Source organism: Giraffa tippelskirchi, chromosome 5, assembly GCF_054371585.1.
Source record: "Giraffa tippelskirchi isolate mGirTip1 chromosome 5, T2T-mGirTip1v1.2.pri, whole genome shotgun sequence".
NCBI lineage: Eukaryota > Metazoa > Chordata > Mammalia > Artiodactyla > Giraffidae > Giraffa > Giraffa tippelskirchi.
In genome coordinates, this window is record NC_137279.1 from 187,188,259 (window position 1) to 187,205,665 (window position 17,407).

Sequence of the window (17,407 nt, forward strand, 5' to 3'; positions counted from 1 at the left end):
GAGAGGCAGAGATTATGTTCAGTAACAGGTTGACAGGAAATGGTGTGATTCAACCATGGTTGTCCTTTGTAAAGGTACTGTTGTAACTGTTGTGCAAGTTTCTTCAGCTTAGTAGGAGGAGAGAACTTGAGCTGTGAGTCCATCCATCAGGGATTTTACACTGAGGTGTTCAAATGAACAACGAGAGAACTGGCAAAATATATTTATTGACCTGATAATTCTTAGTGGTTTTGTCTTGGAAGGGATTGAAGTGTGATCACAGAAAACCTAACACTCAGAGGAAACAAGTTTCAGAGAGGTCAGATAAATTAAGTGGAAATGAGATAGTGCTGGACAGAGAAGTTGGGCTCTCTGTGATCAGAGAAAGGAATTATAGATCCAGCTTTTCCAAGATGGAGCTTTGCTGACCAGAAGTCTTCTGACCAGGAGTTGGTGTCTGGAGAAAAACGTGGGGGTATACAGAGTTAGATTGGGCTTCTCTGGTGGCTCAGCTGGTAAAGAATCCACCTGCAATGTGGGAGACCTGGGTTTGATCCCAAGGTTGGGAAGAACCCCTGGAGAAGGGAAAGACTACCCACTCCAGTTTTCTGGCCTGGAGAATTCCATGAACTGAGAAAAGAAGAGAAGCTAAAGGCAAAGGAGAAAAGGAAAGATATATCCATCTGAATGCTGAGTTTCAAAGAATAGCAAGGAGAGATATGAAAGCCTTCCTCAGTGATCAATGCAAAGAAATAGAGGAAAAGAATAGAATGGGAAAGAATAGAGATCTCTTCAAGAAAATTAGAGATATCAAGGGAATATTTCATGCAAAGATGGGTGCAATAAAGGACAGAAACAGTATAGACCTAACAGAAGCAGAAGATATTAAGAAAAGGTGGCAACAATACACAGAAGAACTGTACAAAAAAGATCTTAATCACCCAGATAACCACAATGGTGTGATCACTCACCTAGAGCAGACATCTTGGAATGTGAAGTCAAGTGGGCCTTAGGAAGCATCACTACGAACAAAGCTAGAGGAGGTGATGGAATTCCAGTTGAGCTATTTCAAATCTTAAAAGATGATGCTGCGAAAGTATGCCAGCAAATTTGGAGAACTCAGCAGTGGCCACAGGACTGGAAAAGGTCAGTTTTCATTCCATTTCCAAAGAAAGGCAATGCCAAAAAATGCTCACACTACGACACAATTGCACTCATCTCACATGCTAGCAAAGTAATGCTCAAAATTCTGCAAGCAAGGCTTCAATAGTACATGAACTGAGAACTTCCAGATCTTCAAGCTAGATTTCAAAAAAGCAGAAGAACCAGAGAGCCTATTGCCAACATCCGTTGAATCATAGAAAAAGCAAGAGAGTTCCAGAAAAACATCTACTTCTGCTGTATTGACTACACCAAAGACTTTGTGTGAATCACAACAAACTATGGAAAATTCTTCAAGAGATGGAAATACCAGACCACTTGACCTGCCTCCTGACAAATCTGTATGTGGGTCAAGAAGCAACAGTTAGAACTGGACATGGAACAACTGATTGGTTCCAAATAGAGAAAGGAGTATGTCAAGGTTGTATATTGTCACCCTGCTTATTTAACTTAGGTGCAGAGTGCATCATGAAAAATGCTGGGCTGGATGAAGCACAGGCTGGAATAAGATTGCTGGGAGAAATATCAATTATCTCAGATATGCAAATGATACCACCCTTATGACAGAAAACAAAGAGGAACTGAAGAGCCTCTTGATTAAGTGAAAGAGGAGAGTGAAAAAGTTGGCTTAAAACTCAACATTCAAAAAACTAAAATCATGGAATCTGGCCCCATCACTTCATGGCAAATAGATGGGGAAACAGTGGAAACAGTGAGAGACTTTATTTTGGGGGGGCTCCAAAATCACTGTAGATGGTGACTGCAGCCATGAAATTAAAAGGTGCTTGCTTCTTGGAAGAAAAGCCATGGTCAACCTAGACAGCATATTAAAAAGCAGAGACATTACTTTGCCAACAAAGGTCCATCTAGTCAAAGCTATGGTTTTTCAAGTAGTCATATATGGATGGGAGAGTTGTACCATAAAGAAAGCTGAGCACTGAAGAATTGATGCTTCTCAACTGTGGTGTTGGAGAAGAGTCTTGAGAGTTCCTTGGACTTTAAAGAGATCAAACCAGTCAATCCTAAAGAAAATCAGTCCTGAATATTCACTTGAAGGACTGATGCTGAAGCTGAAACTCCAATACTTTGGCCACCTGATGCAAAGAGCTGACTCATTTGAAAAGACCCTGATGCTGGGAAAGATTGAAGGTGGGAGGAGAAGGGGATGACAGAGGATGAGATGGTTGGATAGCATCACTGACTCAATGGACATGGTTTGGGTAAACTCCGGGAGTTGGTGATGGACATGGAGGCCTGACGTGCTGCAGTCCATGGGGTCGCAAAGAGTCGGACACGACTGAGCAACTGAACTGAACTGAACTGAACTGATGGATGCACAAGAGGGTGCTCAGTGAGAGAGAGCACTGGGCAGCCCAGGGAGCCCGCCCTTATCACCCCCAGGGTGGACAGGACATGGAGATGTCATATCCTGCTGAGCACACGTGAGCATCAGTCTCTGTAGCAGGGCTACCTCATGGGCCCGAGACACAATCTGTTGCACAGGCCCCACCTAAGAAGGGTCCCACAAATTCAGAAGCCCCTCAGTTCTGAAGAATCTGTCCTAATCAGGACTTAGGTTTGTAAATGACCTTGGAGAAAAATCTGAACACAGACTATATGGTGTACTAGGGGTCCAGATTAATGTACACCCCAATTCCTAAATAGAATAGTGGAAGATTGATACCGTCAGCATCATAAGAGAAATTCAGAGAGCCTCCTCTGAGGCCAGGAGAGTGCTTGCTCCTGTCCTAGGGTGAGCTGACATTGGGGGCTGCCCCTCTCTGACCCCAGTGTGTCATTGCTAAGGGTTATCTTGCCCACTGATACTTTAGACTACAGTAGCTCTTATTCCATGAAGTAGATACAGAATTGTCCAACAGCCATTCTACTGCAGATATTTCTATATTTTACATCTGCTCCAATCAAAGGGCTCTCTCCTGAACATTGCAGTAGGTGTCCCAGGGTGGGCCAGGAGGAAAATTGACAGCCAATGTCACCTCCCTACTGAGAGAAAGCTGTCTTAGGAATATAATGCATTTCCTTGGATGTGCTCCAAATTCACCAATGAATTGGGGTAAAAGATTTTAAAGAGTTCTCAGACAAGGTCAAAATCATCAGAGGATCTGGGCGGGGGCTGGGGTGCAGGTAATCGCTTAGAGTTCAGTCCAACCCAACAGAACTTGATTAGCAGAGAGGTCGGAGGTGACCAAGGGATTCTGCTGACACAGCCTTGCTTTGGGTCTTGGATGAAGAGCGAGTGAGTGAACTAGAATGCTCCCCAGAGCAAGCAGCAGAGTCATAGAAGTTTTTCCAAGATAAGGGAGAGGGATCTTTCCCACAGGGTGAAATCAGAGGTGATGAAACAAAAGCATAGACTTACCTTGTAATGATTAATGTATAGAGGGCACACCACCTTCCAATGACATGCAATTTGCTTAAGTGACTTCATGATAAAATAAAGATAAAGGAACACATATAGGCGGCACAGCCCGACCAGAGAATCAGTTGCTTCTGGTTTGTACAGAGATGGCCCTGGGACTGCAGCTTCCATGGCAGGTGCTGGCTGGACTCCTGCTCTGTCTGTGCATCGGGCGATGGGCCGAGGCTGGGAAGGTGCTGGTGGTCCCCATGGAGGGCAGCCACTGGCTCAGCATGCGGGAGGCCGTGCGGGAGCTCCACGTCAGAGGTCACCAGGCAGTGGTCGTTGCTCCGGAGGTGAATATGCACATCAAGGCAGAAGACTTTTTCATCATGAAAACCTACGCCATTCCCTACACCCAGGATGATTTTGATTACCTCATGATGGGCCAATTTAATCTGTTTTTTGAAAGAGTACATTTTCTAACACTGTTTTGGAAAACTATTGAAGCTACAAAAAATGCATCTGTGGTCTTTGCAAGGTCTTGTGAGGCACTGTTGTATAACAAGGACCTGATCAGAGACCTGAACGCCAGTTCCTTTGATGTGGTTCTAACGGACCCTGTTTATCCCTGCGGGGCAGTGCTGGCCAAGTACCTGTCCATTCCTGCTGTGTTTTTCTTGCGTTTCCTTCCCTGTGACTTAGATGTTGAGGCCACAGCATGCCCAAACCCTCTCTCTTATGTTCCTAAGCTGTTAACATTGAATTCAGACCACATGACATTCTTCCAGAGGGTCAAGAACATGCTCTATCCTCTGAGCCTGAAGTACCTTTGTCATTTTTCTTTTGCTCCTTATGCACATATGGCCTCTGAGCTTCTTCAGAGAGAGGTGTCACTGGGGGAGATTCTTGCCTCTGGATCCGTGTGGCTGTTCAGAGGAGACTTTGTGATGGACTACCCGCGGCCAATCATGCCCAACATGGTGTTCATTGGGGGTATCAACTGTGGCAACAGGAAATCATTATCTCAGGTCTGTGTTGTTGCTTTTATCCAATCAGTGTTTCAAGTAGAGCATATTATTTTTAATGAAAAAATTAAGAAAAATTTTTATGCCTTGCCATGCATCTTGTGGGATTCTAGTTCACCCGCCAGGGATTGAACTCAAGCCCTTGGCAGTGAATGCTTGGAATCTAAACCACTGGACCACCAGGGAATTCCCAAGTGAAATATATTTTTTAAAAACAAGTTACTTCCAGGTTCTTTCTTATCTACTGATCTTTCTAAAGATTTCCAACTTTCAATCTCCTTCTAGCAGTCTTTGGTGAGATAAGTTGTTAACGTGCCTCCAGTAGTGTAATAAAAGTTTGTAATAGTCTTTGAGAGGAATGAGAGGCAGAGGTAATGGCAGTAATGGGTTGGTAAGAAATGGTGTGACTCAACCATGATTGTCCTTTGTCAAGGTACTGTTATAACTGTGTGAAATTTTATCCAGATGAGTAGAAGCAGAGAACTTGAGCTGTGAATCCATCCATCAGGGATTTTTCATTGAGGTGTTCAACTGAAGGATGAGAGAACTGGCCAACTGCATTTACTGACTCGATAATCCTTAGTGGTTTTGTCTTGGAAGAGATTGAGGTATGATCACAGGAGACCTGACACCCAAAGGAAACAGAAGTTTCAGAGAGGTCAAATAAATTAAGTGGAAGTCAGACAATGCTGGATAGAGAAGTTGGGCTCTCTGCGATCATAGAAAGGAATAATAGACCCAGCTTTTCAGAGATGGAGCTGTGCTGACCAGAAGTCTTCTGATTAGGTGTTGATGTCTGGAGAAAAATGTGGTGTCATACTCTGTTGGATTGCATGTCATGTAGACCTTCAACTTGGGACACTGGGGTCATCAAAGGCTAGTGGTGGGGGCTGGGGAGGAGGTCAAACTGAGCCTAAGAGCACAGTGAAGGTGGCAACAGTGATGCTGAGAACTGAGATTCAAAGAGGAAACCTTCTGACCACATCATCAAACTTACCCCAGCCCAGTCCGCCCTACCCCAAGTTTCCATTATGGGACTTGCTGCTTTCCTCATAGTTCCAGAGTGTTCTTATGTTAACCCTGAATATTTGGGTTTAATTGAGATAGGACTCTTGGGGGCAGTTGTTTCTTAATCCACCGAGTTAATCATGATTTCGCCCACCTGTGTGACATGCAGTGCATTTATATTAACTTTCGCGACTTTTGGTCTCTAAATGTTTTTGTTTTCTTCATTTTTTGTTGAATCTTTTTATACTAATTGAACTCCGTTACAGTAATTAGACTGTTGCTATTTTCTATTTCTTCCTGGCTCAGCCTGGGGAGATTGTGCATTTCTAGGAATCTGTCGGTGTCTTCTACTTGTTCATTGTTTTGGTTTATCATTGTTCACAATAAGATCTCACGATCCTTTACATTTTTATGGTGGTGGTTGTGCCTTCTCTTTCTCATTTCTGATTTGATTTACTTTGACCGTCTCTCTTTTTCTCCTGATGAATCTGGATGAAAGTTCAGAAAATTGAAGGTGTATCAATTTTCTTTATTTTTTCAAAGAAATAGTTCTTCATTTCATTTAGCTTTTATATTTCAGCTCTTATCTGTATTTTTTTTCTGTATACTGTCTTGGATTTCATATATTCTTTTATTTACTTTTGGTGTAAGATTAGGTTATTTATTTGAGATTTCTCTTATTTCTGGATGTACACTTGTATTGCTGTAAACCTCCTTCTTAGAACTACTTTTGTTGTTTCCCATAGATTTTGAATTATTGAGTTTTCATTTTCATTTTTTTGCAAGTATTTTTAATTTCCTTCTTAATTTCTTCAGTGACCCATTGGTTGTTTGTTGTACATTGGTTAGCCTCCATGTGTTTGTGTTTTTGCAGTTTTTTTCTTTGTAGTTGAGTTTTGATATCATAAAATCATGGTTGAAAAACATGCTTGATACGATCTGTCTTCTTAAATTTGCTGACACTTGTTTTGTGGCCTTACATGTGATCTATCCTGGAGGATGTTCCATGTTCCCTTGAAAAGAATGTGTATACTGCTGCTTTTGGATGGAATATTCTATGTATATCTATTAAATCTAAGTGATCTAATATGCTGTCTATGGCCAGAGTTCCCTTATTGATTTTCTATCTGAATGATGTGTCTATTAATGTATGTGAAATTTTAAAGTACACTAATATGGTTGTTTGCTGTCAACTTCTCTTTTTATGTCTGTTAATACTTGCTTTTTGTATTCAGGTGCTCCTATGTTTTGTGCCCGTATCTGCCTCTATGTTTATATCTAATAGTGACACACTGGTTACTGGGTCCCGGAGTGTCTTGCTATAAGGCCTGTGGGCTGGACCTGGTGTCAGCATGCTGGAGGGTGGACTGTGGCCCAGAGTTCCCTGGGCTAGTTCACTAGTAGGTGATTCCACATCCTGGGCCCTCCGGAGGGCAGGGCCAGGTCCTGGGACTTCTGGTGGATGAGTCTATGTCCCAGGTAGCTGGGATCTCAGCAAGTCCTAAGACAGTTGTCCTGTTAGTGAATCAGTTTGTGTCTCCCCTCAACTGTCTCCTATACTTGAGGCAACATAGTACTGGTGTTGGCAGGCTAATGGGTGGGGCTGGGTCCTAAGGCTAATATGCCATAGGTACGATTCAAAAGTGGCACTTGCCAGTGCAGTGTTTTGGGGTAAAATGTAGCTCCCCAAAAAGGCTACTGTCAGCATCTATATCCCCAGGATGATCTCTGTTTGCCTTCTGCCTCTCTGGGATGCTCTTCTAAATCAGCAGGTGGGTCTGATCCAGGCTCCTTTCAGAACATTGTTTGTTCCCTGGGTCCTAGAGTGTGTGAGATTTTGTGTGCACCCTTTGAAAGTGGAGTCTCTATATCCTATAGTTCCTTGGCTCTCCTGAAAGTAAAAGTAAGCCCCACTGGCCTTCCAAGCCCAGTGTTCTGAGAGATCTTCTTCCAGGTTCTGGACCTCAAGATGGGAGGCTCAGTGTGGGTTCATAGGCTTCATTCCTTAGGGAGAGCCTCAGCAATTATAATTATCCTCTATATGTGGATCATCTGCCCAGGTGTATTGTCTTGATTATACTGTGTCTCCACCACTCCCACACATCTTGTTATGGTTTCTTGTTTATGTATTTTGTTGTAGAAGACCTTTTCTGCTAAATTTCTCATCAAAATTTGCTCTATTAATTGTAATATTGGTGTGTCTATGGGAGGAAGTGAGTTCAAGGTCTTCCCAGTCTGACATCTTAGACACATTCCTCAAATAAAATTATTAATCAGATATTTTACATTAAAAATTTTCATAGTAACCTCTCAAAATTAATGTCTTTTATACATACAGCACATATCAGTTTGGACTACTCACATTTCAAGTACTCAGTAGTCAAAGTTAGTGGCTGCTATGTCAGACAGCCTATGATCAACATTTGTAAATGTTCCATCCCTGGGAGGGAAGATCCCTTGGAGGAGGCCACAGCAACTCACTCCAGTATTCTTGCCTGAAGAATCCCATGGACAGAGGAGCCTGGCGGGCTACAGTCCATGGGGTTGCAAAGAGTCGGACACAAGTGAAGTGACAGCATGCATGCACACACGTGCACACACACACACAGATGTTTCATAGATAAGCCCAAAGATGTACATTTTCAATTTTTTTACTAAAGAAAGCTCAGTGTGCCCAATTCTGAAAATGATGTCTTAAAATATATCCTCATTGTACTCAATTTTGCTCAATTTGCCTTTGGAATTCTTAATAGTTTTTACTTTAAACATATAGCTGCTAGATTGTTGCACACAGGTTTATCACTGCTGTGTTTTCCTCATAAAATTTGCTTTTTAACAATGCTAAATTATGGTAAAATACCTCTAACATAAGATTTGCCATGTTACCATTTTCAAGTGTACAGTTTAGTAGTGTTAATTAGTCATATTGTTGTACAATCAATCTCCAGAACTGTTCATCTTGAAAAACTGGAACTGTATACTCCTTAAACAACATCTCCACAGTGTTCCCCACTCCATAGTCCATAGTAACCACCATTTTACTTCTTGTCTCTATAAATTTGACTACTCTAAGTATCTCATATTAGTGGAGTCACCCAATATTTTTATTTCTGATACTGACATATTTCAGTTAGCATCTTGTTCTCTAGGTTCAATCATGTTGTCATATATGTTGTCAGAATTTCCTTCCTTTTTAAGGCCAAGTAATATTCCATTGTAGAGCTAGACCAAATTTGCTATCTGTTTATCTGCCAATGAAACGGGTTGCTTTCCCTTCTGTAGTTGTGCATAATGCTGCTATGAATATGGATGTACAATACCTTTTTGAGATTCTTTTCAATGTTTTTTTTCTGTGTATCCCTAGAAGTGGAACGGATGGATCACCTGGTATTTCTGTTTTTAATTTTTTGAGGAGCTGCCATACTGTTTCCACAGTGGCTATACCCTTTACATTCCCATCAACATTATAGAGATGGGATGTGCATTACACTGTACACTACACATTGTATGTTACACTTGTACATTACATTGATCTACAAGTGCTACCCCATTTACATTCCCATCACCATAACATTCCCTGTACATGAGGATTGTAATTTTTCCACATTTTTTCCAAGACCAGTTTTCTGGTTTTTTTAAATGATCAGTTTCCTAATGGCGTAAGGTGATATCTGATTTGTATTTCCCTAATGATTAATGATATTGAGCATCTTTTCATTGCTCATTATTCAGTTGCACATGTTCTCTCAAGAAATGTCTAAGTCCTTTGTCCATTTTTGAATCAGGTCTTTTTGTTGTTGTTGAGTTATAGGAGTTCTCTATATATTCCAGATATATTAATCCCTTATCAGTTATATGATTTGTAAATATTTTCTTCCATTCTATGGTTTGCCTTTGTACTCTGTTGATAATATCTTTTAATGCATGCACTTAAAATTTTTCAAAGTCCAATGTGTTATTTTTTCATTAGTTATGCTTTGTTGTAATTTTCAAGAAATTTTCACCAAATACAAGATAGTGAAATTTTGTCATATGTCTTTGTCTAAGAGTTTTATAGTGTTTGGTCTTACATTTATATCTTTGATCCATTTTGAGTTCAACTTTTATATGGCATTTGTAAATGTCCAAATTCATTGTTTACATTCAGACATCTAGTTTTCCAAGCACTATTTGTTGAAAAGACCTTCTATATTGAACATTCTTTGCAATTTGCCAAAAATAACTTACCATATATATGAAGTCTATCTCTTTTAACTTGAAAGTTTATTTAAACGTTGGATGGCACATATGTTTGGTAGTATTGGTTTGATAGAAACTACTCCTATCAGAAGCCAGACATGCTTCTAGGTGAATTGAAAAAAAATTTTTCTTGTAATATTACAAACCCCAGTGACATTGTACTTGGTCTGTCACTACATGTGTAGCTTAACATGGGTCAAAATCAAGAGTGTTAGAGTATTAAATCTTCCCATGTATGATGTTGCATGCCTCTTCATTTATTTTATCCTAGTCTAGATTTATATCCCTAACTATAGCAGAGAAAACACCACCACCATTTCCAATCCCCTAAGTGAACTGTGTTTCCTTACTTGGCTTATGGTATCCATATTAGGGCTTTCCTTCTGGCTAAGCTGGTAAAGAATCTGCCTGCAATGAGGGAGACCTGGGTTCAATCCCTGGGTTGGGAAGATCCCCTGGAGAAGGGAAAGGCTACCCACTCCAGTATTCTGGCCTAGAGAATTCCATGGATTGTATAGTCCACGGGGTTGCAAAGAGTCAGACACAACTGAGTGACTTTCACTCACTCACTCACTCATCCGTGTTAGGTTGAGTGGCAAACATAGGGCCGCTAATACAGTGAGGAAAGCCAGAATATTGATCAGATACTTGCAAACAGGTGTCCACTGTTTGCACAGGGGCCAGTGAGTTCTTAGCAGAATGAAGGGGAACAGACTCGGCTATGCTGCTTCTGCTACCAGATAGGGCACCACTAGATTCCCTGGTGAGAAGAAACCAAAGCAGTAGCTTCTCTTGCTAATGACACTGACAGCAGCTTCAGCAGCAACAACAAACTCGAAGTCCCACCTTCCCAGCTATTCTCCTTCTTTCTCTCACATGTCTTTCTACCCTGAAGGCAGGTCATGAGCAGCCTTGATCCTACACTCTCAAGAAGTTCTTCATGGCTGTTCATAGAAGTTAATGGGGGACAGGAATGATAGGATTGCCCAGGGAATAGAGGACAGAAACGGAGCATTGTGGAAAACATACCATTATGTTGCTGGGACAGAATGAAGATATAGAAAAAGAGAGCATAGATGTTGATGTGGGAGATCCTGGACCCTGAACTCGAGGCCTCCAAGGATGGTTAAGGCAAACATCCCCAGCACAGTGGCAGCCTGTATGATCCAGGAGGCATATTGGTGTGCATGCATTTTCTCAGTGGTGAAGTGTGTTATCAACATGGATCCCGAATAGAGGAAAACTTTCTTCCAAAGGAAAGTGTCAGCCTGGCCAGTCGTGGCTGAGGGCAGAATGTCACTTTGGCAGAAGCCATGGATACAGAAGAGGGTGCTCAGCTCAAGGGAGAGCTGGGCAGCCCAGGAAGCCCCACTCCATCATCCCCACGGTAGATGTCAGGATAGACGGAGATGTCACATCCTGCTGAGCACACGTGGGCATCTGTCTCTGTAGCATGGCAGGCCTCATTGGCCCAAGACATAAACAGTTCCACAGGCCCCACATCAAACTGGTCCCACAAATTCTGGAACACCTCCTATCTGGGGGAATCTGTCCTTATCAGGACTTAGGTCTGTAACTGACCTTGGAGAAAAATCTGAACTAAACTGTTAGTTCAGTTCAGTCACTCAGTCATGTCTGACTCTTTGCGACCCCATGGACTGTGCAGCATGCCAGGCTTCCCTGTCCATCACCAACTCCCAGAGCTTACTCAAACTCATATCCATCGTGTTGGTGATGCCATCCAACCATCTCATCATCTGTTGCCCCCTTCTCCTCCCACTTTCAATCTTTCCCAGCATCAGGGTCTTTTCCAATGAGTCAGTTCTTCGCATCAGGTGGCCAAAGTATTGGAGTTTCAGCTTCAGCATCAGTCCTTTCAATGAATATTCAGGACTGATTTCCTTTAGGATGGACTGGTTGGATCTCCTTGCAGTCCAAGGGACTCTCAAGAGTCTTCTCCAACACCACAGTTCAAAAGCATCAATTCTTCGGCACTCAGCTTTCTTTAGAGTCCAATTCTCACATCCATACATGAACACTGGAAAAACCATAGCCTTGACTAGACGGACCTTTGTTGGCAAAGTAATGTCTCTGCTTTTCAATATGCTGTCTAGGTTGCTCATAACTTTTCTTCCAAGGAGTAAGTTTCTTTTTATTTCATGGCTGCAGTCACCATCTACAGTGATTTTGGAGCCCCCCAAAATAAAGTCTGCCACTGTTTCCACTGTTTCTCCATTTGCCGTGAAGTGATGGGACCAGATGCCATGATCTTTGTTTTCTGAATGTTGAGCTTTAAGCCCACTTTTTCACTCTCCTCTTTCACTTTCATCAAGAGGCTCTTTAGTTCTTTCTTCACTTTTTGCCATAAGGGTGATGTCATCTTCATATCTGAGGTTATTGATATTTCTCCTGGCAATCTGGATTCTAGCTTGTGCTTCTTCCAGCCTAGCGTTTCTCATGATGTACTCTGCATATGAGTTAAATAAGCAAGGTGACAATATACAGCCTTGACGTACTCCTTTTCCTATTTGGAACCAGTCTGTTGTTCCATGTCCAGTTTTAACTGTTGCTTCCTGACCTGCATACAGGTTTCTCAAGAGGCAGGTCAGGTGGTCTGGTATTCCCATCTCTTTCAGAATTTTCCACAGTTTATTGTGCTCCACACAGTCAAAGGCTTCAGCATAGTCAATAAAGCAGAAATAGATGTTTTTCTGGAACTCTCTTGCTTTTTCGATGATCCAGTGGATGTTGGCAATTTAATCTCTGGTTTCTCTGCCTTTTCTAAAACCAGCTTGAACATCACGGTTCATGTATTGTTCAAGCCTAGCTTGAAGAATTTTGAACATTACCTTGGTAGCATGTGAAGTGAGCCCAATTGTCCAGTAGTTGGAACATTCTTTGGCATTGCCATTCTTTGAGATGAGAATGAAAACTAACCTTTTCTAGTCCTGTGGCCACTGCTGAGTTTTCCAAATATGCTGGCGTATTGCGTGCAGCACTGTAACAGCCTCAATTTTAGGATTTTAAATAGCTCAGCTGGAATTCTTTTACCTCCACTAGCTTTTTTTGTAGTAATACTTCCTAAGGCCCTCTTGACTTCACACTCAATGATATCTGGCTCTAGGTGAGTGACCACACCTTCGTGGTTATCCGTGTCATTAGACCTTTTTCGTACAGTTTGTGTAGACTCCTCTGTCCTTGGAATTTTCCAGGCAAGGATACTAGAGTGGGTTACCATTTCCTACTCCAGGATATCTTCCTATATCCAACCTAGGGATTGAATCCACATCTCTTGTGTCTCCTGCATTTGTAGGAGGATTCTTTACCACTGCGCCACCTGGGAAGCCCTGAACATAAACTCTAAGATGTAATAAAGATCCAGATTAATGTACACTTCAGTCCCTAAACATAGTGGAGGACTGGCACCTTCAGCATCAGAAGAGGATTCAGAGAGCCTGCACGGAGGCATGGGGCTGGTCCCTCCTATCCAAAGTGGAGCAGGCACTGGAGCCAGTCGTCCTCTGAACCCCACTGTCATTACAAACAGCTGCCTTGCCCATTGATGATGTAGATAACAGGAACTTCTATTCCATGAGGCAGAGAAAGAATTCTCAAGCATCCCTTCTGCTGTTGTCCTTAAGGATTCTTCCAGAAATTTCCTTATCGGGCAGCTGCTCGAACAGACTCTCTGCTGAGCAGTGCAAGAGGTGTCCAGTGTGAAACAGAGCCACCATCCCCTCCCTGCTGAGAGAAGGCTGTTCTCGTGATATTATACCTTCCCCTGGATGTGCTCCGTGTTCATCCATTATGGGGTGAAAGATTTTGAAGGGTTCCCAGATAAGGTCACATGCAACAGAGGTTCTGGGTGGGGACTGGGACAGAGGTGACTCCTCAGAGTCCAGCCCCAGAGAACACGGTTAGCAGAGAGGTAGGAGGTGACCAAGGGAATGGGCAGGCACAACCTTGCTTTGGAAATTGAATGAAGAACAAGAGAATGAAATAGAATGCTCCCCACTGGGAGCAGCAGAGTTAGAAGAGGTTTTTCAAGGTAAGAGGTGGGCGGTAACCTTTCCCTGGGTGAAATCAGAGGTGATGAAATGCAGGCATGGACATATTTTGTAATGATTAATGTAAGGAGGGCTGCCTTACAATTACATGCCATTTAGCCTAAATGACTTGGTTATAAGACAAAGGCAACAAGTACAGATGGCACAGACCAGACAGTCTGGCTTGTTCAGAGATGGCCCTGGGACTGCAGCTTCCATGGCAGGTGCTGGCTGGACTCCTGCTCTGTCTGTGCGTCGGGTGATGGACCGAGGCTGGGAAGGTGCTGGTGGTCCCCATGGAGGGCAGCCACTGGCTCAGCATGCGGGAGGCCGTGCGGGAGCTCCATGCCAGAGGTCACCAAGCAGTGGTCGTGTCTCCGGAGGTCAGTGTGCACATCAAAGCAGAGGACTTTTTCATCATGAAAACCTACACCATTCTGTATACCCAGAATGAATTTGATTACCTTGTGACGGGCCATTTTATTCTGATTTTTGAAAGAGTACACTTTGGTAACGATGTTGTTGGAAACTATGGAAGCTTTGAAAATGTGTCCTTGCTCTTTCAAAGGTCTTGTAAGGGGCTGCTGTGTAACAAGGACCTGAATGCCAGTTCCTTTGATGTGGTTTTAATGGGCCCTGTTTACCCCTGTGGGGCAGTGCTGGCCAAGTACCTGTCCATTCCTGCTGTGTATTTTTTTGCATTCTGTTCCCTGTGACTTAGATATTGAGGATGCAGAGTGCCCAAACCCTTTCTCATGTGTTCCTAGGATATTAACAATGAATCCAGACCTCGTGACCTTCTTCCAAAGGGTCAAGAACATGCTCTATCCTCTGGGCCTGAAGTACATTTGCCAGGTTGCTTTCACTTCTTATGCACGTACGGCCTCTGAGCTTCTTCAGAGAGAGATGTCACTGGTGGAGATTCTTGCCTCTGGATCCGTGTGGCTGTTCAGAGGAGACTTTGTGATGGACTACCTGTGGCCAGTCATGTCCAGCATGGTGTTCATTGGGGATATCAACTGTGCTAACCGGAAGCCATTTCTCTGGTCTGTATTGCTGCTTGAAGGGATGTGTGTGCTAAGTCTCCTCATTGGTGTCCGACTCTGAGTGACCGTAAGGACTGTAGCCCCCACCTAGGCTCCTCTGTCCACGCGATTCTCCAGGCAAGAATACTGGAGTTGGTTGCCATGACCTCCTCCAAGGGATCTTCCCGACCCAGGGATGGAATCTGCATCTCCTTGGTCTCCTGCATTGTCAGGCAGGTTCTTTACCACTCATGCTACCTGGAAAGCTCCATTCCAAGTAGAACACATTAAAAAAAAAAACAGACTTAATACCAGGTGCTTCATGATATACTCATCTTTCTGATGATTTCCACCTCTCATTCTCCTCCTCACCATCTGTGGTGAGACACATTGTTAATGTGCCTGCAGGAGTGCAGTAAAGGCTTCCAGTGATCTCTGAGAGGAGTGAGAGGCAGGGTTGAGGGTGTGTAATGGGATTGACAGGCGGTGGCGTGATTCCACCGAGATTGCCCTTTTGTAAAGACATCGGTGTAACAGTTGTGCAGTTTTCTCCAGCTGAGTAGGAGCAGGAACTTGAGCTGTGAATTTATCCTTCAGGGGATTTTGCCTGAGGGTGTTCAGTAGAAGTGTAAGCAAAGTGGAGTCTGGTTGCTTGCGACTCAAAAGACAATAAAGAAGCAAGATTGGCGGATGTGAAAGTTTGCTTGGATGAATATTCCCGGGATGGGGATGGAGGGAGGCGGGGATGGAGAGAGGCGAGTCCTGTCGAAACACTTGTTCCCTCCTTGGACAATCAGGGGCAAGAGCTTTTACTGACAGAGGGAAGGGGGCTCTGTGTAGAAACAGCACAGTCAGCTCTGACCGTCATCTCGAAATTGGTCATCAGTGATCTGACCACCATCATTTTGATTGTCTTGTGGTCAGCCACTCAGTTGTGGTAGACTCTTTGTGACCGCATTGACGGTAGCCGGCCAGGCTCTTCTTTCCATGGAATTTTCCAGGCAAGAATACTGGAGTGGGTGGCCATTCCCTTCTCCAGGTTTAATTGTTTTCAGTACAGTTGATCTTCAGTTCCAGGGCCGGTCTGTTCCCATTTGCTTGAGGCCAGTTCTCAGAGTTGTGGCAGCTTATGTGTCATGGCTACAGTCTGGTTGCCATGTAGTTAACTTCTTCCACCTCATAGGGGTTTCAGTATCTTGATAGCTCACAGGATATGGCTCAGAGTGTTATCTATAGCCCTTGAGGAGGAACTAAAGGTCTTTGATGTTGCTTACTGACTAAACTAGTTAGTTTTGTTGGACTGTTTTCCTTTGTTTTTTCATTTTCTCACTCCTTTGACTAAACTCATTCTTGGGCCAAAGGTCTTCCACAGAAAGAAGGCAGACAGAGGACATGGCCAGTAAGGACCATGGGGTCTGGCACCATCAAAACCAAGGGAGAACTGGCAGATTGCATTTGTTGACCTGATAGTTCTTAGTGGTTTTGTCTTGGAAGAGATTGAGGTGTGGTCATAGGAGACTTAAATGCCAAATGGATGTAGAAGTTTAAGAGAGGTTGAATAAATAAAGTGGGAGTGAGACAATAGTGGGGAGAAAAGTCTGGGTCTCTGTGATTGGAGAAGAAAATAATTTGGTCCAACTTTTCAGAGATGAAGCTGTGCCTGCCATAAGACTCTGACTAGAAGTTGAGGTCTGGAGTAAAATGTGGGGACGTACATAGTTGGATGGCATGTTAGATAGGTGTTTAAGGTGAGACATCATCAAAGACTAGTGATGGGGCCTGGAGAGCAGGTAAAACTGAGCAGTGATGCTGAGAAGTGAGTCTCAAAGAGGAAGGGTTTGACCACATCACCACACCTACCCCAGCCCAGGTCACTGCACCCCAAGTTTCCATGATGGAAACTACCACTTTCCTCATGGTTTCAGATTCTTCCCATGTTAACCCTAAATATTTGGGTTTAATCGAAATAGGACTCTTAGGGGCAGGATTTGTTTTTTCATCTACTTAGTTAGCCCTCTTGCTTTGCCCACTTACATGACATGTACTGAGTTTATATTAACTTCCATGACTTTAGATCTCTTATAGTTCTTGTAATCTTACTTTTATATCCCTTTATATTACTGTATTTATTATTGCAAAGGACTCTATCTTCACATTTCTTTTTGTTCACACCACAAATGGTCTATTCTACTTAGTTTTCTTCCTATATGCAATGCATTTGTCCAATTATAAAATATGCATGTATATACTAGATTTGCAAAAGGTAGAAAGTAAGGAAGCATTTAAAAAGTGTTTGCCACTCCTTTCTTTTTAGTTTTTCTGTGTGAATATATTCTCTAGAGGTAACTGTATTGGTTCAAATCCTCACTCTCATTTTTCTAGCTGAATTACCTTGGCCGTATGACCCAACTATTCTGACTTTATACTGTCATTGTAAACACACAAATAGTTCTATTATCATTATTATAAAGTGCTCAGCAGGACATGGTGTATCATCTGAAGGCACTTGGATATATTTGTGCCAATTTACTTGGTACATGAAAAATCACATACACTGAAATT

The 17,407-nt window shown here is 42.9% G+C and overlaps 1 protein-coding gene and 1 pseudogene across 1 annotated transcript; both read left to right on the plus strand.

Moving 5' to 3' along the window:
• Window positions 1-3,666: 3,666 nt before the first annotated feature.
• LOC145505314 (UDP-glucuronosyltransferase 1A3-like) lies at window positions 3,667-12,960 on the plus strand. Its single transcript, XM_081487028.1, has 2 exons — window positions 3,667-4,530; window positions 12,952-12,960. The coding sequence occupies exons 1-2, from the start codon at window positions 3,667-3,669 to the stop codon at window positions 12,958-12,960; spliced, it is 873 nt and encodes a 290-aa protein (XP_081343154.1).
• A 1,054-nt stretch (window positions 12,961-14,014) lies between these two features.
• Window positions 14,015-14,927, plus strand: LOC145505315 (UDP-glucuronosyltransferase 1A3 pseudogene; annotated as a pseudogene).
• The last annotated feature ends 2,480 nt before the right edge of the window (window positions 14,928-17,407 follow it).